The sequence below is a fragment of the Ascaphus truei genome, chromosome 3 (assembly GCF_040206685.1).
Source record: "Ascaphus truei isolate aAscTru1 chromosome 3, aAscTru1.hap1, whole genome shotgun sequence".
NCBI classification, from domain to species: Eukaryota; Metazoa; Chordata; class Amphibia; order Anura; family Ascaphidae; genus Ascaphus; species Ascaphus truei.
In genome coordinates this window covers 373,032,716-373,054,070 of record NC_134485.1, presented here as the reverse complement: position 1 = coordinate 373,054,070, position 21,355 = coordinate 373,032,716, and the positions used below count along the sequence as shown (strand labels likewise).

At 43.7% G+C, this 21,355-nt stretch overlaps 1 protein-coding gene across 1 annotated transcript in view; it reads left to right on the top strand.

The window, feature by feature from the left end:
- CDK8 (cyclin dependent kinase 8) overlaps nt 1-21,355 on the top strand; it is a 106,330-nt gene that overhangs the window by 48,583 nt on the left and 36,392 nt on the right. Inside the window, exons 2-3 of the mRNA XM_075592222.1 lie at nt 7,852-7,927; nt 19,725-19,835. Coding sequence (XP_075448337.1) covers nt 7,852-7,927; nt 19,725-19,835 — 187 coding nt within the window. The remainder of the gene's footprint in view (nt 1-7,851; nt 7,928-19,724; nt 19,836-21,355) is intronic.

Below are 21,355 nucleotides of genomic sequence, written 5' to 3'. Positions count from 1 at the left end.
ATGTAATTTGTGCTATAAATACTTTTTTTGTAGACGCGTGACGGGGGCGTTACAAAGCTGGTTCGCCCTCAATGGCTGAACCAGCTCACGTGCGCTGACGTCATGTGATTTTGATTACATCAGGCAGGGGGGGCCCGAGAAATTTCATGGATGAAAAGGGGGGCTCGGCATAAAAAGTTTGCTCACCCCTGATCTAACTCACACTACTGCATTATAACTCAGGTTATAATAGTATTACAACTATTACTGCTATTGCCAATTAGAGGTTCTACTGCTATTCCTAAAGGTACTACTTAAAGTTGCATGACCTATACCCATTTCACTTGGGGAAACACTAATGGTCAGCAATCTTGAGATGCTCCTCCCTTTAGGGATTTTAATTATGTTTTAATCACATTGTAAATAATACACAAGTCTTTGTTAAAATAAAATGTTATTATTTTCATAGTACACAAACTTTTCCAGTCAGTGGTACATACAAGGTGTATTGGAACATCCTGTCCAAAAGAATGATTAATTCTGATGAATTCATTATGTTTAAATAACACTAAATGTGTACTTTGAGTGCAATGAAAGGGATCTAGTGTGAGAACTTTATCTCAAGATGTTATATGGAATAAAGGTTTATACAGGCTGGAGTCAGAACTCCACAGCATAGTCCGGCAAGGAGTCCGTCAGATGAATAAGCTTTTTCTAGGACCACAAGGCTGGATGCAATGGGAGAACTATATTGATCTGGTGTTTCTTGTTTACCCCCATAACTCCTATCCCAGAATGGGTTAAGGAACCTATACTGTCTGACAAGTCTGAGACCTAAAAAGTTTTTATCGAAGATTAAGCATTTGTTTTGCTGTATTTAATAGACCAGTGCCAGATGTATATTAAAAAAAAATGGGATTGGATTGCTTTAAACATATAGCCGCTTTAGATGTCCCTGCTCAGATGCAGGAGTTTATCCTGGTTGTAAAGCTCAGTGCAAGATGCCTTAAGCAAGTAGATAAAGAATTAAAACAGCCTGCAGGAGATTCTGCAGAGGGAACAGAAAGGCAAGAGATTAGCTCCTTCCTAGCATGATATGCAGTTTGATTCAGACTTAGAATCTACACCCAAGAAAGGAGGTGAAGTTAAGGAAGAATACTCCACGTTTTCAATTGCTGATTAGAAAAATTGATTTAAAACGACGAGGATTGTAATGGAGGTTACAAAAGAGTCTGAGAAAACAAGACAAAATGTTTTGTGGTATACAGAAAAAGGTGACCTTTTGCAATACTTGTAGCAGTTGAGAAAATAATGCAAACCAAGTTGCAAGTTCCAAATAAAACGCCTTGGGGCTTATGCAGAGAGGTACTGCTTAAATTCACCACAGGATTGTAATTTATAGTTGTGGTATGCAGGGAACTCCGGTAGCGCGGTGTGCAGGAAATGGCTAATTAGGCGAGTTTCACTTGGCGTGAAACTCGCCATTCTGAGCCGCGCGGTATTAGCCCATAATACAGCCAACTTTTGTTGGCGGGCAAAATTTCCACTAAACGCGCCATTTAGTAGCTCCGATTGGCGCGTTCATGCGCATCAGAGCTACTGGAATCGTGCGTTTTTTCGCAGTGGCGAGATCACGCTTCTCGCCACACGTCTGGCGAATTTGAATAGCCCCGCCAAATTCTCGCCGCTATCTCTTTCAATGCAGACATTTTTGGCGCAAACCTGCCGAATTTGACCTTAACGTGCCTCTCTGCATAAGCCCCCTTGTGTTCAAATGTTTTCAATAGATACTGTATATCCTTTTGAAGTGGAGAATTAATATAGATGAGATAAATCGCTATAAGGGTATCCCCTAATAGCCAAGTGAACAAGTATTGCATTATTGAGCAGTATTCCAAATACTTTTTTTCCCCCCCACAAATCGATTTATTGGGATCACATTAAACTTGTATACAATCAACTTTTCCATGTACAGTATATCGCATTGCTTGGCCGCATACAACATCATTTTTCTACTGATTTTCATTTATCTTGACACAAGTTCTTGGTTAGTATTATCATGGTGTTGACGCGGCTCCACTTCCATACCTGTCAGGCTTTTGGGTTATTAAATCTTACACCATTTGGGTTCATGTTTGGCTTGTAATTGTGGTAATTTGGTCCCTCCCCATTCCTGGGTGAGAACTGGTGCCCTTTTATTTGCCGTTTATATGTCTCAGCGGGGCCACTTCCACCCCCCGTTGCATTTTCATTTCCCCTCAATTTTGCTCCCTTGTACAGTATATCTCTGTTACTTGTCTTGTTATCATTGCGGTGTTCTATACAAAGCTGTCGGTGTTGCTCGATTTTGAGCTAATCTATTTTAACTTTAAACTCAAACTCAACTCGGAGTGTTGGTCCTTTTTTATTTTACATGCTTGAAACGCTCCAGACGCCTTTTGCGTCTCATATCCCATCCCAGACTTAGATCTGTTGTTCCCTTTTATATACCTGACTTGCATATTTAAGGCACTCTATAGAATCTGGAGGTCTCTTCTCCGATACCTCTCATGGCTCACAGACCAGAAATAACCGCGGGTCTTCTGACAATCTCCCCTGTTTTTTTTTGTTTTTTTTCTAGGCCTTTTGTTCTATACCGTCTTTCGTCCACATATTTCTGCCGTCTAGAAACCAGTCCCACCTTTGTTGGAAGTTCCCCATCGTTCTGTGTCTGTCTGTGCATGTGTCCAGTCTGTCTATTGTCATTAGTTTGTGCAGTGTATTATGTAGGTTCTCCTTCGAGGGCTGGAGTGGCAGTATCCAGTTCAGCATAATGGTCTTTCTTGCGGCTAGGAGTATAATTTCAGAGGGTCTTGTCACTGTTCTGCTAATTTGTTTGCCGTCTGTCCAGTTCTCTGTTTGCAAGAACCATAGTGATTTAGGTCCTTCGCCCATGAAATCTTTCGTTTTCTTTTTATGTATTCTATCACTTGGTCCCAGTATCTGGAGCTGTGTTAACAAGTCCAGAGGCAATGTTTAAGGTCTACTTTAGGTGTCTTACACTTAGGACAGATCGTAGTGTCCTCTGTCCTTGTCCCTATCTGTCTTGTGAATGCGATATAAGCCCTATGTGTTATTTTGTATTGCTTTTCCCTCCATTTCTCTGATGATATAATCTTGTGTACCAACTGGATACCTTTTATCAGTTGGTAAATGTTTTGTATCTCTGGGAAGTCCTTTTGCCAGGCCCTGAGTGTGTTGGCATGTGTGTGGTCCCCATATCCTGGTTTCTTATGTTATATAGTTCTGCCAGTTTGGTTTTTTTTTTGTTCCTTTAAGCTAAACTAATTATCTAGTTTGTTGTTTAGTAGTACTGTCGTTTTGCGGTTTGTCAACTTTTTGCACTAGCTGATTAAGTGTGTGTGTGTGTGTGTGTGTGTGTGTGTGTGTGTGTGTGTGTGTGTGTGTGTGTGTGTGTGTGTGTGTGTGTGTGTGCGCGCGCGCATCAGGTTTTGTGGAATGTCCCATTTTTGTGCAAATTCTTGGAATTACATAAATTCCCGTTGATCAGATGCTCTAGGCATGTGATGACTTTCTTTTTCCATACTTGTAATGAAGGCTGAGTAGCCCCTGGTATGAATTTGTGGTTGTCTTGAATTAGTATGTATCTTGAGATTGTGTAAGATAATAAAAAAAAATAATTTTAACGGTTTTCCACGTTGCTATGGTGTCTTTGATTATAATGTTGTTTCTTTGGGTTAATGGGATATCCCTCCATCTTTTGTGAATTAGTTCTCTCAGGGAGGTCCCTGGTGAGAAGTATTTTTCTAGTTCTGGGGAGGAGTAGTGATTAGTATCCTTAATCCAGTCTCCTACGTGTCTCATTACACAGGCTATATTGTAGTTTCTAATATTTGGTAAATTGATGCCACCCATGACTTTTGGTAGCTGTAATTTTTTTAGAGCTATTCTACTTCTCTTATTTCCCCACAGGAATCTGTAGCTGCTGGGGGATCGTGTGGGACTGCCGGCGCCTCCCTCCTCTCGATCGGGCATGCGGCGGGCATTTTTTTAAAAATTAGCGCGACCCTGGTTATAGCGCGGTCAGATCGGGTGGCCCCCGAGGACCGCTTTATAACGGGGTTGAGCTGTATATATCATTTCTGTCTTAGATATGTTGATTTTAAATCCGGGAAAAGACCCAAATATTTCTATTTGTTGCAGTATTTTTTTTAATGATTCGTTGGGGTTGGTCATAAACATTAGTATGTCATCTGCAAACATTGATACTTTTAGTTCTGTTTTATTCATTATGATTCCCTTAAATGCCTCCATTTGTCTCAGATAAATTGCTAAGGGTTCTATTGCGAGGTTGAAAAACAGGGGCGACATAGGGCACTCTTGCCGTGTCCCTGTATATAACTGGAATGGGTCTGAAAAGTGTCCTGCTGCTATTATTCTGGGCTTTGGGTTATTGTACATTGCTTTTTATCATATTGTTAAAGTTTCCGCTGAGTCCAAATTTGTCCAGCACAAAGAACACATGGTCCCACATTATATTATCAAATGCCTTTTCAGCATCAATAGCTACTAGGGCTGTGTTCCCCACTTTATGTAGCCAGACACATTCTATTGCGGCTAGTACTTTTCTGATATTTTTAACCGCTGACCGGCCCTTGACAAATCCCGATTGGTCCGGGTGTATCAAGGACGGGAGAATGTTCGCTAGTCTATCGTGATTTTGGTCAACATTTTTGTGTCCTGCTTTATCAGGGAGATTGGCCTGTAAGATTCGGGCCTGAGTATCTTTCCCCTGTTTGTGTATTATCATAATGTTGGCCATCTCGCTTGTCTGCATGAATGTGCCTTATGGTATACTTGTGGAGATGTTCAGTCCGTTCCTCTTTCAGGATTTTGTAGTATTCTCCAGAAAGCCCATCTGGGCCTGGAGCCTTGAAGGTTTTGACGTTTTGGATTGTCGTTTATCTCTTTTTGAGTTATTGGGGAGTTCAGCCTATCCATGTCTTCCTGGCTAATTCTAGATATATGCAGGTTTTTGAAAAATGTTTCTCTTGCTCTTATGTCTACATCTCCTTTATATAATTTGCTGTAGTAGCTTTTGAACACATCATTGATTTATATTTTGCCTCTGGTTATTCCTGTCCTTTCGTACATACTGGTTATGGGTTTGGTTGATATGAAATTTCTCATGAGATTTCCCCAACAGCCTTCCCGATTTATTCCCATGTCTAAAGAATTTGGCTTCCCTTGCTGATCTTTTTCCAAGTGTTTTGTTTTGTTCCTTTGTTTTGTTCCTTTGTTTTGGGGTTGTTGGATCTGTTTTGAATTCTCTAAATGTCTTGCTAAGTCCTTTACAGAACTCCTGGGTTGGCTGTTTCTTTTTTTTTTTTTTCTGGAAATATATGCCATAATGTCTCCCCTAATCACTGCTTTCAATGTTTCCCAAAAGAGTATGGGGTTCCCCTTATGTTCCTGATTTCTGTGTTTAAACATCTCCCATGCTCCCTTTAGGTATTTTACAAATTCTTCACTATTGCTCATAGTTTGGGAATCTCCAAGTGTTCGGGCTTGTTCTACCTAGTCTAGGTCTTGGCGTACCATTGCCGGAAATAATGACCTCTCCCATTTCTATATTAAACCAGGTCCCCGCTGGCTACCGCAGCGCTCGCTGTGACGGACGCTGCAGGGACAAGAGCCGCCCCACAATGGGGCCAGGCCCGCTGCGAGGGGGGGCTGCCGCGTTGCGCGTCGAGTTTTTGAAGCACACATGAAAATTGAGAGGGGAACTAGCTGCCTTTGGAACTTGATCTGTCTAAGAACATGTCCTGGACTGTGTTCCAGTCTCCGCCCATTATAATATTCCTGTTTTTATATTTCAATACCTTGTTTATCTCCTGAAAGAACTCTGATTTTGTGGTCATTTGGTCCATATACATTGCCTACGAGGTATTCTGCTCCTCCACTCCTGACTTCTGCCGCTACAAATTGTCCCTCACTGTCTCCCTCCGTGTTGATTACTTCTAGGGGGAGGTTCTTATTTTAAAGTACGGCTACTCCGACTTTTTTTTCCCCTACGGCCGGGGAAAAGATGCTATGTCCCACCCAATCTCTTTGAAATTTGCTTGTCTCTGTTGAATCTAAGTGCGTTTCCTGTAGGAATGCTATATCTGCTTTTTTTTTTTTTTAAGAAGTTTAAAACTTTTCTGCGTCTTATGGGATTGTTAAGCCCTTTGACATTCCATGTTCTTATTCGTGTATGCATTTTATATATGTGTGTGTTTTAGATACTTTGTATGCCTGTGTTCCTTTATTACTTTCCTGGTTCTTGTTATTTGTTGTAATCTGGGGATTCTTACTCTTTTCTGCTTGTTTCCAACACTTTTTTTTTTTTTTTTTAAACCGGCTTGTCAACATGATCTAAGTTGCTGATTATTAACTCCTAACTTTTAACTTTCTTATCTCTTCTGAACGTCACTTTTTTCCAGAGGAGTACTTTCTATCTTCCTGTGTATCAGATGTTCCTCCTTGCATGTGCACTTTATCTTCTGCGTCCCTTCTTATTAAACCTCTATTTTGTTTGTATGAGCCTTGCTTGACCCCCCTGTTTGTTTGTTTTGTTTTTGTTTTCTTTCCATCAACTCCTACAATGTCTTGACCTTATTTATTTATATATTTGTTTAGTTGTCTATTATTGTTTTCTTTGCCTGGGGAGCCCCTCTGCTGATGTTGTATGTATTGTGTAGTTTGAATTTGTGATTTCCCCACCCCCCTTCTTCTATTGTCTTGATCGTGGTGTGCGTTTGTGTACATGTATGCCTCTCGTCAGAGGTATAGTTTCCCGTCACTGTCCCCCTTGGATCGGTCATATTCTCATTGCTGTGTTTAGTTCTCAGCTTGTTCTGCTTACATTGCTCCGCTTCAGATGCAGGAGGAGAGCACTTAATAAGAAAAAATAACATGACTGGGTTAATACAGGATGTTGGCGCACTAATACAGTTATACATTTGCCTCTCAGGTCCGCTTCCCCCCCCCCCCTCAGTTCGTCCCCCCTTCACCTCCATTCCCCATCTCCTTCCTCCCCCTCCTCCCTCTTCTCCCCACTCCTTTAAATACACACTTTCTCCCCCCCCCCCCCCTCTCCCTTTGTAAATAATTTTGAGGTATATTTGATCAATTGTCTCTTGCTCTTCTTCTGTATTCACAGACCAGGGGGAGCATAAAGGGAAACAAGACAAAAGCACAGCGATCTAAGTGTAGATGATTAAATAAAGTGAATTAACTCTGTCGAATTCTTGGCTCCTATGTGCAGCTTAATCACAAGATTAAAGTGTATAACGGGCAACAAAAGACAGCTTGGATTGCAGAAAATCTTCTGTCTTTGGAGTGGTGTTATTCTCCAATCGCAGCGAGATGAGGAGGTATGGAAAAGAGAGAGAGATCCATAGTGCAGATCAATAGTAAAACAATCTTTATATTGGTACCCAAAAATGCACACTTACAATAAAAAACACATATATCACCAATGTGATCAAGGAGAGTTGATGTATGCCGTGGCTCATCCCCCCGCCTCCGTTCAGCTTGGTTGTAAGACGCTTCCATGGTCAGCTCTCTGCCTCCCGGTGACTCTCTGGGGATTACTTCCGTCTCTACCTCCAGAGCGTCGCGTCACTTCCGGTTTGGGCTTCTTGGGGAACAGTCACTGGCAACTCGTCTCTCTTCCTCTGGGCGGCGTGCACTCAGATTTTCTGCAATCCAAGCTGTATCCATGGGAAGGTAAAAATGTTAGATGTGGGGGATATGCTTCTGAATGGTAAATTACTAAAACTTATACAGTTATATACTAACCCTCATTTTTCCTCCTTTTTCTCATAGGAAAGATGACCGAGACTATGCTTTAAAGCAAATAGAAGGTACTGGAATTTCTATGTCTGCATGCAGAGAAATAGCAGTAAGTAGAGTTTCTTACATTTTGACTTTTTTTGGATTTCAAAGTGCATCTTAAAAATCCGAAAGCACAAACAAAATCACAAATTAACGTCCACAGCTTTATTTATTACAACAGATACATATCTCCTATTGATCCTCAGATTGCTCTGCTCACACCTACCTGAGCTTGAGGGATACCCTCAGCTTGTGCTCATCTAGCAACTCAAATACCTTAGTCTGAATGCACAGAGCCTCCATCGAAAGGTCAAGACTACGCCAACCGAGCCTAGTCTGGAATGGTACCTTCCACAAATTCCATCCAGAAGGTCACCACCATGCTTGCCGCAACAGCCTGGAATGGTACCGCCTTCGCCAACTAAAATACCGCGCCAACTATAATACCGATGTCTGTCTGAGACCTCCCTCCATGAGCCAATACTGATTGAGTCCCCCTCCTAGTGTAACATTACTCCCGTCACCAGCAAGATCAGTTAACAGGCCTTAACCTGGCTTTGCGAGCCACCACTAAGCTCACTGATTTTTTTCAGCACACCATGTCATACTAAAATCATGATATCGTTCCCAATGTCTGATAAATTTCTCTTCCTCCCTACACAGGCCTTTCAGCCCCCCCTTCAAAGCCCTCATGCCTTACTGCAATTCCCCCTAAGGCCAGCACGAATGCCTCCATCGCCTTATTTACTTTCTTCCTGCATCTGTCTACCACTGTGTCATTTCTGGCCCCACACCAGCGCAACCTAGGAGACACCTGACCAAACTATCCTCATATGGCTAAATGTTGCCTCTAACAGCGCTATGTCCAGCAGCATGTTTCTCATTAAATCTTAACGATTGGACCGATGCCAAATTGTTCCCCCACATGCTGCAAAATTATGAGATGGGACCCTACCCCTTTGCATACATATCTCTGGCAGTAGTTGGTCCCAACGCATCCCACTAATGCCAACCAACTACAACCTGGCCAAGTCTGCCCTTATCCCCAACTGCCTTCCCCCTGGCCAAGCTCGGCTTCCTTTCATGCTTAGTGAACATAGGAATCCCCGCACAGCCAGACTTCCAGAGGGGTGTGACCTGGACAAAAACAAGTCAATTCAACCAATTAACATTTTTAACAGTTTGTACATGGTCTAACACCTAACCCGTAAAACCTCCTGCTAACCACCTGCCCAGCTTTTTAATAATTGTCTCCCCTAGGGCCAATCAAGTGGCTTCAGATGCTGCCCCACCTCCAATTCTAAAAGAATGGGTCATAATTATCAAGTCACCAAAACCCGCTAGCTCTGGATATTTCTTCAGAATCCTTCTAAACCGGGAATGGGACGCTACCCCTATAATTTTTTCCAACATTGCAGCCGAAATCGGGGCCCTATAATCCTTGGAGTTGTCCCCCCCCTCTTCTAATCTGCCACTACTCTGTGTTCTATGAAATCCTTCGTAAAGTTCCTGTCTCCCCGCAACTTTAAGAAGGAGACGTGTGCTAAAAATGTTGCCATCATTGAGGTTGATCCTCCCAATCCCCGTTTCTTTACCAGGAACCTTAAAACATTTTCACTGTTGCATCTATCATTACACCCTCAGGACATTGTTCTTCCCCCGCTGTACTTAACCAGGCCTGCCATTCCTCCCATGCCCTGGTGTATGCTGACCATGTGCCCGTGGCTACAGAAGCCCTCACCAGCTCCATCATTCCCGAATTACTTCCTTGCCACAGCTGCTGCGTGAATCATGCTCCCGTTGTGGCCGCTCCCGGGACCCACTTCTAGACCCCACTTCCAGAACGCCGTGACCTTAAAATGACAAAGGGCATCCGCTATCTTATTATCCAAACTCGGGATATGCTTAGCCTTGAACCATATATCATGATCCAGGCACTTTAGGACCAGCAACCTTCGTAGCTGGACCACCACCGGAGTTGACGCTGATAGTCCCTTCACGGCCGCCAACACGTCCATGTTGTCCGTCCACAAATTTGTCAATCACATCATTCACGACAATACGTCTCCTTCTTTGGGACCACCCCCAATGGAGAAGTTCTCAACCCCGGTAATGGGGGAGAGGCAAACGGTCTTGCTGTTCTGCCACCCCCACCTCCTTTTCTATTTTTGCCCGCGCTACCCCTATGTGCATCTGCAGTGGTTTAAACTAACGCTTTCCACTTCTAGTGGCGTCCGCCTTGTCTTGGCTTGACTTGCCTGCCATTTTGATGCTGGCTGCGTCCTTTTCTTCTCCATCTGGGCACCTCATGCTGTACCCCAATCCCTCTCCTGCCCTAATGGGCTCAGCCTCAGCGGAAGTCAGGACCACTGTAACCCTAGCCATTCCCTGCTGTGTTTCTGGTTCCGCCGCTCCCTTCTCCTCATGGTGCATCCTCTGCGGAATCCGCGCTTGCATACAATTCGCACAGGTTTTACCCGCAATTCGCCCTTGCAACCCAATCCGAGTGGATTTTAACCCCGAAATCCACCCTTTTCTAATAAGCGCGGATTTCACCGGGAATGAGCCTCCATGTCCATCCGCAAGAGTTTCCCTTGACAAAACTCCCCCACCCCTTTGCTAAATCCGCACGTATTTTACCCCGAAATCCGCGGCTCTGTCAAAATCCGTAGAATATACCCAAAATGTGCTCTCCCCGCCAAAATCCGCACAGGCTCTGTACAAAATACCCAAAATTCACTTTGCAGATTGAATCTGCTGAATCCACACCAGCTCCCCAGCTGACGGAATCAACCATCTGCCGGAAGATCATCAAAACGACAATCCGCCAACGGATTCCGGAATTCACAACTGTCCCACCACGAAAATTACACCCAAACGCGTACTACCCCTCCCAAATCCACCCCAAAGAAATCTGCCGACCCTAAAACTGCCCAATCTGTGGCGGTTTGAAAAAAACAAAATCAAATTCCTCTTTTTCTGCCTTCTGCCGTCCACCTCTTAGATTGTAATCTCTTCGGGGCAGGGATTTCCTTTCCTATTGTCTGGTTTTGGTGCACTTATTGTATTATAATTCCCTGTACTATATGCATTGTGAAGCGCTGAGTACACTTTTGGCGCTATATAAATAAAGACATACAATACAATACCTCTGCTGCTGCGTCTCCGGTCTGCCGGGCGATCCCTCAGGCCTGAATCAACGCCTCACTGCCAAGCACGTGTGCCAGCAGCCACTCGGCACTGTGCTACCACGCTTCCTCCTGCAGCTCCCTCATCCACGAGTCTCCGCTGCTGACTGCGATCACCTTCTCCGCTGGGTCCTCAGACCGTGTCTTTCTACCTCAGCACCACGCAGCCATTTTTCAGGATTAGGATACCATGAATCAGGATCCAGGAAAATCTGAATTCGCTCCAGTAGATCCTTGGAGAAAAAGAAAGCTAGGATCCCTCCCCCTTGCCCTATGTACCCCTTAACCCCTCCCCCTGGCCTGACATCATGGCTCCTTAGGGGAGGGGCCCCTCAGCTTTGTCATGCCGCTCCTTATGGTCTAGGGCTTTTTTTTTCCTGTTTAATACCATAGGATGTGTTACCTGCCAAAAGATTTGTGGATCTTAAGATCTTTATACCTTGTACAAGGTTCAGTTCTATTACTAATGACAGGTATTGGGTAAATGGTTAAAATCTTTGATGGGTTAAAGAAAAACAAGCATGAGTATTTTAACCGTTTGTAAAGGTTTGACATGACAACTAGAACTTCCTGGGTCATACTTATAGTTCTCACAACGCCATCACAATGACTTACTGTTCTACGTTCTTTCCTTAAAATTAAATGATTTAAAATGTAAATGTATGTCTTTAGACTCTGGGAAGGGTTTATTGGTGGCTTTTTTTGCCTAAGTGATGAGAGAAACCGACGCATATTTCTTCTGTTACAGTTAGGGGAGGTGTTAAAGTAGTATCTACAGTCTTAATGTATATCGAAGGAGAAGAGGGTGGTCCATGGTGCCAAATGCTACAGAGAGGTCGCGTAATATGAGCAAAGTGTAATGACCTCTGTCTTTGGCAGCATGGATGTCATTGGTTATTTTCGTGAAGGCTGTTTCAGTGGAGTGAGCAGTGCGGAAGCCAGATTGTGGAGGGTCTAGGAGAGAATAGGTGTTGAGAAAGTGGAGCAAGCGAGAGAATACAAGACGTTCAAGGAGTTTAGAGGCAAAAGGCAGGAGGGAGACAGGTCGATAGTTAGAAAGACATGTAGGGTCAAGCTTGCTGTTTTTGAGTAATGGTATAACTGTTGCATGTTTGAAGGAGGAGGGAAAGGTACCAGAGTAGAGGGAGGAGTTAAAAATGTGTGTGAGCGTAGGGATTATAGTAGGAGCAAGAGGTTTTAGGAGATGGGAGGGAATGGGGTCAAGAGGGCAAGTGGTAGAGGGAGCAGAGGAGATCAGCAGTGACACATTCTCCTCTGAGACAGCGGAAAAAGAGTCAAGGGAGGCAGGAGGAGAGTTACAAAGCGGTGTAGGATGGGAGGAGGAAACAGAGGGGTTGTTCTGACGTATGGTTTCCACCTTTTCCTTAAAATAGTCAGCAAGTCCTGAGGTTAGATGGAGGACGAAGAGGCAGCTGAGGGTGGTTTGAGCAGAGAATCAAAGACAGAGAATTGGGGTGGGTTAGACTTGTGCGTGTTGATTAGTGAAGAAAAGTAGGTTTGTTTAGCCTGAGAGGGCCGAGTTGAAACAGGATAGCATAAATTTGTAGTGAAGGAAGTATGTGAGTGTGTGAGAATTCCTCCATAGGCGTTCAGAGGAACGAGTAGAGGAACGCAGCATGCGTGTGTGGGAATTTAGCCAGGGTCTGGGGTTAGAAGGGCGAGGACGGCAGAGAGAATGTGAGGCATGTAGATCAAGAGAGGAGGATAGGGCAGAGTTGTTGTTCCTGACCAGTTGTCAGGGTCTGGAGCAGAACTGAGAGGGGAGAGGGAGGCGCGTAGAGTGGAATTAAAGGCTGGTAGGTTAATAGAGCGCAGGTTTCTGTAGAAACGAGGGGTAGATGGAGAAGGGGAGAAGCGAGAGAGAAAATTAGATGAGGTGATGGTCAGAGAGAGGAAAGGGGGAAATGAAGAAATCAGAGAGAGAAGTGTTTAGTGAAAACCAGGTCTAGGTAGTGGCCATCCTTGTAGGTGCTAGCTGTAGTCCACTGCTGAAGGCAAAAAGAAAAGGTTAGAGAGAGAAAGTGGGAGGCCTGAGGAAGAGAGGAGTCATCAATTGGCAGTTGAAGTCCCTAAGGAGAAGAACAGGGGAGTCTGAGGAGAGAAAGAAAGAGAGCCAGGATTCAAAGTTAGAGAGAGAGGCAGAAGGGGGGATGAAGAGAGGTAGGTGGGCAATAGATGACCGCCACGTGGACAGGGAGAGGATAGAAGATCTGGGCAGTGTGAGCCTCAAAGGAGGGAAAAGCAAGAGAGGGAGGAATAGGAAGTGTTCGATAAAGGCAGAGAGAGGAAAGGAGGAGCCCCACGCCTCCACCCTTGCCATCAGAGCATGTAGTGTGGGAGAAAGAAAGGCCACCATAAGCGAGAGCAGCTTCCAGAGTAGTCAGACTGACTGAGCCAGGTCTCAGTTATGGCAAATAGGATCAGAGTGAGAGAGAAAGAAGTCATGCACAGAGGAACTTGTTAGAAAGGGAGCGAGCATTCCAAAGGGCACAGGAGAGGGAGGGTGGCAGGGGATGGGTATGAGGTTGGAGGGGTTGACACAAGGAGTAAAAGTTGAATTTGGCAGTCAGGGATGAGGGCATGTAAAATTAAGGCAGGGACCAGGATTGGGAAAGAGATCCCAAGATGCATGGAAAGAAAAAGAATGTGTGAGGATGATTTGTAGGGGTGTGTTTTAGTGCAGGGGGTATAGCTGTGTAGTGTCAGAGGGCGCAGGTAAGAAAGTAGTTCATGTGAACTGGGAATTAGTAAAGAAAGGAGTGATGGAGCTGTATGAAAAGAGTTGGAGACATGAGGCTTGTAGAAAGAAGTGCATAATTTGAAAAGAAGTGAGGCCATAGCAAATATAACTAGTTTAGGTGACATCACAGCAATAGTAAAGTGCTGAGATGTGCAGTTTGGGATAGATAATATCCTCCTTCCCAGATCGGATTCAGGGCCAGTAGGTGTTGTCCACTTGTTCACTCCTTTTGAACTAAAATTGTCTACTTTAAATATGGCCTGCTTTAAAATCAGACTGCAAGACAGCATAAGGCTGCTGTGCCTTTAGTTATATAGCTCTAAAATGTCACCTGACTGAATTAAGTTCAGCCAAGCCATCTAAATTAGCACATGTGAGGCACGTTAAAACAGATGGGTTTTTCTAACCAGGGTGTTGTCCTGCCCAAGTGTAAAAGCTGAATTTAATTAAGAGACACATCAAGGGGATGATTGGAGACAGGATTCAAATATGGGATTTACCTAGGATGTGACATGTTACTTTTTTCCCCTGTGGAACCTTTGGCTCTAGAGAATTGTAGCTATTTAAAGGAGTATTCCAAGTGAAATGCCCTCTCAATACATTTCAGCTTAGGTGGTAAGCAGGGGGTTTCCGAAGCTGAAGTGTGTTAATATCGGCTCTGGGGACCTCCTGGTTCCCGAGATACATGCATCCATATGTGTTGCCATTCTTCCCGATTGGTAAATCTCCTGCGGCACGCAGGCCAATAGGAAGCGGGTTCGTGACGGGAGTACCTTCGGGAGGGAGTATCTCAGGAATCAGGGGGTCTGCAGAACAAAGTAACGTGGTTCTGTTACGGAGAACCCCTCTCACGTATGCCAAAAAAAATTAGGCTTAACCACACATTTAACCTTTTCAGTACCTTAATGATGTACGTGTACGTCAATTAAAGTGGCACACAAGTGCCCTTATGATATATACAATACAACATTGGCCTCTGTTAGTATTTTTAGGGGCTGTAGGTGTACTAACTAGGTGTGAAGGCCCTCCCCCCTAGCCCCGTCATGTCTAACCCGACGCCTGGATTACCCTTAAGGCCCCATGTCACATCCAGCCTGATGGCTGGAACAGAAACAGCATCGTGTTCAGAGACATTGATCTCTGCATTTTTGTTTTTTCAGTTTAATAAGGAATTGACCCTAAATCTTATCAACTGGAGACACTAGTAAAATCACGTTCTGGTTATTTCCCTATATTGTTACATTCATATGTCAACTAAGTTCATTCATCTGTTGGTAATTTACTGGTTACTCAAAGCATGATGATCATTGATTCCCCACAGGGTTGTAAACCATTACTCTAGAGCATATATGCCTGTTTGAATGTAATAAAAAAATAAGTGAAATTTAATTAATCTGATGGCATATTTCTGCTGGTGAAACGGGCAGTTTTGCTCTTCAGGGCAAAAAAACCATTGAAGGTGATTTTTAAAGGAAATGCAGACTATACCTAACGAGTGGGGGTAGCCGTTTTTCTATAATTAATAAATATATATATTTAATATATATTTATATTCTCAATTTTTCAGATTTGTTTTTCTCCTGCGACATGTGATGTTTGACATGGCGAGAATGTTCTATTTGAGGAGAGGCAAAAGGCAGAAAGATTAGCAACGTATCTAAATGTGCTTTGACCTTAATACATCTAGTGTCATAATTGCATCACATGGAATATGCAATCAAATCGAGCCATTGTGAAGAATGTTTGTAATAAAGTTAAGAGACCACAGTTAATTTCCAAGAAGTCTTCTGCCATAAGATACCTTCCAGCACTGAAAGACCTCTTACAACCCTGTCAAGTCAATGGGCTGTAAGGTTTCTTCCAGTGGCAAAGGCTTTCTTCTGAGGACTGCTTGCTACATACAGTATGGGCCAGTATCTTTATATAATAAAGACATTGTGCAATCTTCTGCTTTCCATACTTGGACTCTGAAGGACTGTGTGAGAGAGAGAGAGAGAGAGAGAGAGAGGAGTGCTTTAAAGGATAGATAGATTCATTATTAAAGTGCCAAAGTATATTAATGGATCCGTTATGGAAATGTAACTTTAATGAATAAACAACTATGTATGCATTTTCTCCATCACATATCCGTGCAGAGTGAGTTACCAGTCGGAAACCAGTGCAGTGTAAGCACTTTTACGGTTTTCTTGATCTTTAATTGCTTCTTAAATACATTATTTTATATTCTATTTGATTTATATGTTTCCGGCTTACTTTGATTTTACTTTTGGCAAAAGATACATTACGTCAACACTGCAATTAAGTAACATGTCTTTATATAATATCTAGGAAAGGCTTCTTCTACTTTCCACTTCAGACTTCCAAAGTGCTAAATTAAATTCTAAAGTGCAGCATTTCTAATGACCCACGCCAAACCTTACAGGAATAGTGTCGCATTTTGTTTCGGTTTCACACGTGAACCTATTCCCTCTCCCTCCCCCTTCCGCTACATCGAACAGCACTATTAAATCGGCCGAAATGGTGAACATTTTATTTTAGACTGAAAGCAACTGTAGGTTAAGGTCACCGATTTTAATAAACACTTTCTAATACATTAATTTACATTTATACCTGGGTTTATGCATTCCTTAATGTCACTGTACATTGCTTGCAACTCCAGGGACAATATTTGATTAGATCAATTATTCCTTCATTAGTGACTATGGAAGCGTGCTGTTTGTTCCAATGGATTATAAGATTAATTTTTTTTTAAATAGTCTGTTCCTTCTTTGCTGTCCATATGCCCAAGTGTTAATGTGGAACACTCGTCAATACAAGTACACAATATTTTTACCTTAGTCTGTGTATTCCAAATATTGCTTCTTCCAAAGTGGGTTTAGAAACGTATACGGTCCAATTGGGCTTCTATACATTGTGCTAAAATAGTCCAGCGGTGCGCAAAATTATTTGGGGGTGGGGGGAGCGCAGGCGGCGTGCGGTAAAACCTGGTGCCGGCGGCCAAGAAGATGGCCGGCAGACGCTGTGCACGGTCGGCCAAGAAGATGTGGGCGGGCGGCCAAGATGTGCGCAGAGTGCGGCCGAATAAGCTTGAGTTCCGTGCTGCTTCTCTGTGCTCTCTGCTTGTTGCGGGGCCTTCACTGCACACAGACAGCCCCTCCTCCTCCTGTCTGTTTACCTGCCCCAGTTTGCAACAGCACATGGGGGACCGGAGCATGCTTAGTACTCCCCCACCCCCACCAGCTGAAAGTGTGTGACTGTTATGATTGTGTTGTCGTGTTGTGTGTCTGTTGTCTGTGTTGCCCCCCCCCCCCCCCACAGCCACCGCACTCCCCCCCCCCCCCCCCCCGCGCAGCCACCGCACTTCCCCCCCCCGCGCAGCCACCGCACTTCCCCCCCCCCGCGCAGCCACCGCACTTCCCCCCCCCCGCGCAGCCACCGCACTTCCCCCCCCCCCCCGCGAAGCCACCGCATTTCCCCCCCCCGCAGCCACCGCACTTGCCCCCCGCAGCCACCGCACTTGCCCCCCCACCCCCCGCAGCCACCGCACTTCCCACCCCCCCGCAGCCACCCCACTTCGCACCTTTTTTTTTTAAATTTCGGGGTCCACGCTCAAACCGCGTTATAGCGGATCGCGCTATAACGGGGTTGAGCTGTATTTAGACATATTTGTATTTACATTGTATACCGTTTAATAAAGGTTTTTTTTTTTTCCGTGTGATTTTGATTACATCAGGCAGGGGGGACCCGAGAAATTTCAATGATGAAAACGGGGGCTCTGCATAAAAAGTTTGCTCACTCCTGTGTAAACTTCACTCTTGAATAGACTTTAACCCCTTCGAGGCTAGCATGGTCTGCAATGCTGCAGAGTGGTTAATGCGCGCTTCAGAATAAGTTGGTGCTTAACAAATAATAATAATGTTGCTGCATGCTTTTAAAAATGCATCAAAACGTGTTGTTTTTTTTTAAACAGGGCAGTTAAGAAGAGAACACCTGCTTAACAATAGTTTAGCTGTTTTTCATCCCAAGCCATGAGATCTACATCTCAATGTGTCTCTTCTGCTGAAATGTAAATTTTAAACTCTAGTAGTGAGCCGTTGTGAGTAAGACGGATCCTTGGTTTTATTAAGTTATTCAAGTTGGCTTACAAGTTTTTATTCACATATGGAGCACTTTGTTTTGTATTATATTCCACATGGTTTAGGCTGAGATTATACTCCGTGCGATGGTGCTGGCACACGCGCGCCAAACACAAATGGCATAATCCCAATGCAGCTGCCCCTAGTACGTGCATGGCGGAGCGCGATAGCACAAACGCGTTTTGAAAAGGCAAAAAAATGTATTTTCAAGCGCGTCCGCATCACGGGAGCGGTTCAGCCAATGATGGCAAACCAGCTTCATGACGCCTCCCCAATCTCCTGCAGCCAAGTTCACACATCACTGGGGCTCCAGGCGTCCACTAGGCTTTGTGGTCGTCGCGCGCAAGTAAGGACTATAATCTCACCGTTAGAGCGGCAATCCCAGCTTCCTTCTTGGTCGGGGTCTCCCTCAGAGCTGAGCAGGGCTATTTTCAGCTCTTGGAAGACGCTGGTTCCCAAGATACTTGCCATTTTAGGTGCTGGTGTCTCCTCTGCCTTCTGAGCAGTTCAAAATGGCAGCTAACCTAAGGGCCGACGTTGCGGCTTCCCATTGCATGGCCGAGGGCGCCAGCTTTAAAAATCCAGGAACTGCACGGGCACCGAAACCTGTACGCATCTCGGGAACCAGGCGAGGGGCTCCGCATCAGAAAATCACCAGGAACAAGGATTAAAGCAGCAATCCTGTCAGAAATATATACAGATGCGGCCGTTATTGAAACAAATCACGGCGCCGTTTTCGTGTGCGCTGCTCTACTCCACGCAACATTAACGCGGCCAATCGCCCCAGGCACACGTGTTTATCGCGGTTGCTTTGTTTGAGTTTCATGGATTGTGTGCAATTATGTGCAATGAAATTAATGAATTGTACTGTGCTACTGTGCTACTGTGCTACTGTGTCAATTTCAGGTCTTTAAAAATGAGAACACTAAAATGCAATTTTCTGCACTCGCCTGCACTCACGTCTTAAGGCGGTACGGTTGGACGCAATCCTGCGCCATGACATGGGTATTCCGAGGTATACACCGCGGGAAGTGTAACAATAATGGCCACTGCGTGTGTGCGCGCGCGTGTGTTTTTTTTTTTTACAGTCTTCGGGAGTAGAATAGTGGATGTCTACCTTTTTGGTTAAAATGATCCTTATGTATGTTTACATAGGATGTTCTGTAAGCTCTGTTTACCTGTGAAAACATGTATGTTTTAAATCCTGTATAATCCGAAAACAGTGCTTTTCAGTTTTGGAGAAATGTAAATGCAAGAATATTGTATGGCCATTCTAAATTCTAAGCACGTCTTTAAATTCAGCATTGGTAACGGCAACTTCTTAACTGTTGCCATCTATTCTTTTTTTTTTTTTTTTTTTTTTTTTTAGATATCTTCTGAAGAAACCCAAAGTATTAAACATGCCTTTAATTCAGGAGTGGGCAACTTCAGTCCCAGCAACAGGTCATGTTTTCTGGATATCCCTGTTTCAGCACAGATGGTGCAGTCTTTGACTGAGCCACATGTGCTCTAAGCAGAAATATTTGGAAAACCTGACCTGTTGGTGGGACTGGAGTTGCCCACTTCTGCTTTAATTACACCATTAAAAATGTCAGGAAAGGCATTACATGGACAGCTTCATGACTTTATTTCAACCTCCATTGTTAAATAGGACTGGAGCTTTGCACAGCTTCGAATTATGAAATAATACTGTTGTCTTTTTCCGTCTGTCACATCCAGCGCTGATATTGTTACTACTTGGCAGAGATGTTTGCAATCTATTTTTATTTTATTTTGCAGCTTCTGCGAGAGCTGAAACATCCAAATGTCATTTCTCTACAAAAAGTGTTCCTCTCTCATGCGGACAGGAAAGTCTGGCTCCTGTTTGATTTTGCTGAACACGACCTGTGGGTAAGGCACTCTGCTTTTTACATACAGTACCATTTGGGGTTTGATGAAGTAGTTTACTTTATAACCTGACCTTCCATATCACAAAAAATGTACGTTGTTTGCACTTATTACAAAAAAAGTGTTATAATCCATGTATTGGTCTTGGCGAAGTATAAATGTCTTTATCTCGTGGATTATGATGCAGGTGTGATAAACAGTGCTGTACATTGGCTCAAGATCTTGAAAGTAGCATACAAAACGCACACATGACATTTTCGATTATTATGCTGATCCTGTTATACGTTGCAGACCTAAAAATTGTTCACTGCCATAGAATTTAAAGAACGTGGAATTGACAGCGATTTGTGATGTTTGTTAACACCTATTAGTGTTTAACGAATGATTAACAGCTGTTCAGTTAAACAGTAATTAAAAGGGTAGTCCTTTTTAGGACAAAGGTGATGTAAGGACAATGGCATGTTTAAAGATACACTCCCCAAGACAAACATATGTGGAAACAAAAATAAAGCAAAGTGCAGTGAGTGCCCCCTGGTGAGAGCTGCACGTGGTGCTGGCTGTGGGCTGAAACCAGCTATGGTGAAACGCGTAGAGTGACGCTTCACACAGTCGACCGGAAATTTTTGGATCCCGCTGACATCACATCCGGAATCCCTAGATGGAGCCGTGAGGCGTGTGTCAGGCGGAGGGAAAGATTCCAAAAAAACTGCACTTACCTGTTAGCCGGTGTCTATCGTGTGATCAAACTGCCTGTATTCTGCCTATACCATGTGAGTGTATAATATCATATACTTACTTCCATATAAAGTATTACAGTCTGCACTATGTCCGGTTCCCTTTATATTTATTAAAGGTATCAGTGGACATATCAACGCTGATGCCATCTCCCACCATCACACTGCAGTCTGTGAACCTTCACCTAAAGATACCATTACGTGTACCTTTTATTATTCCCTCACATTTATCGGACATTTTATTTTTGTTTCCACATATGTTTGCGCTTCCCAACTACCACGAACCTTTCAACACTTCATGAGATTGAGAAAGCAATCCAACACTGGGTCACAGCAGCATTCAACAATTTGTTTGTATTTTTATAACTTTTAATTTTTGAGCACCAAATGCACTGATATGTATCAGATTCACGTATGGTTGATGCACTAATTATTTTTTGAGGCCCACCAATGATAGTTCCTTTTTCACCTACACTCCCCAGGACAGCACATCACATTAAAGTACTCTGAGAAATATGCAACATCCTGTACTACTTCTTGAAATATCTTTAGAAATGCTAAAATAATTTTAAAGATTCATCCCCATGACTTCTATTGGGAAAGCGGCAGCCGTCTTCATTTCGGTGAAAAGTCCAATTTTGGAGGCAATCTCTGGATTATAACATCTTAAAAATAAAATTAAAATACAGTATAATCTTAAAAATAACATTTAATGCTGTTTAAAAGAGAGAACATATTACAGTCTAAGATTCATTCCCCAGTGGTCAAGTGTAGCTGAAGGGCGCACTT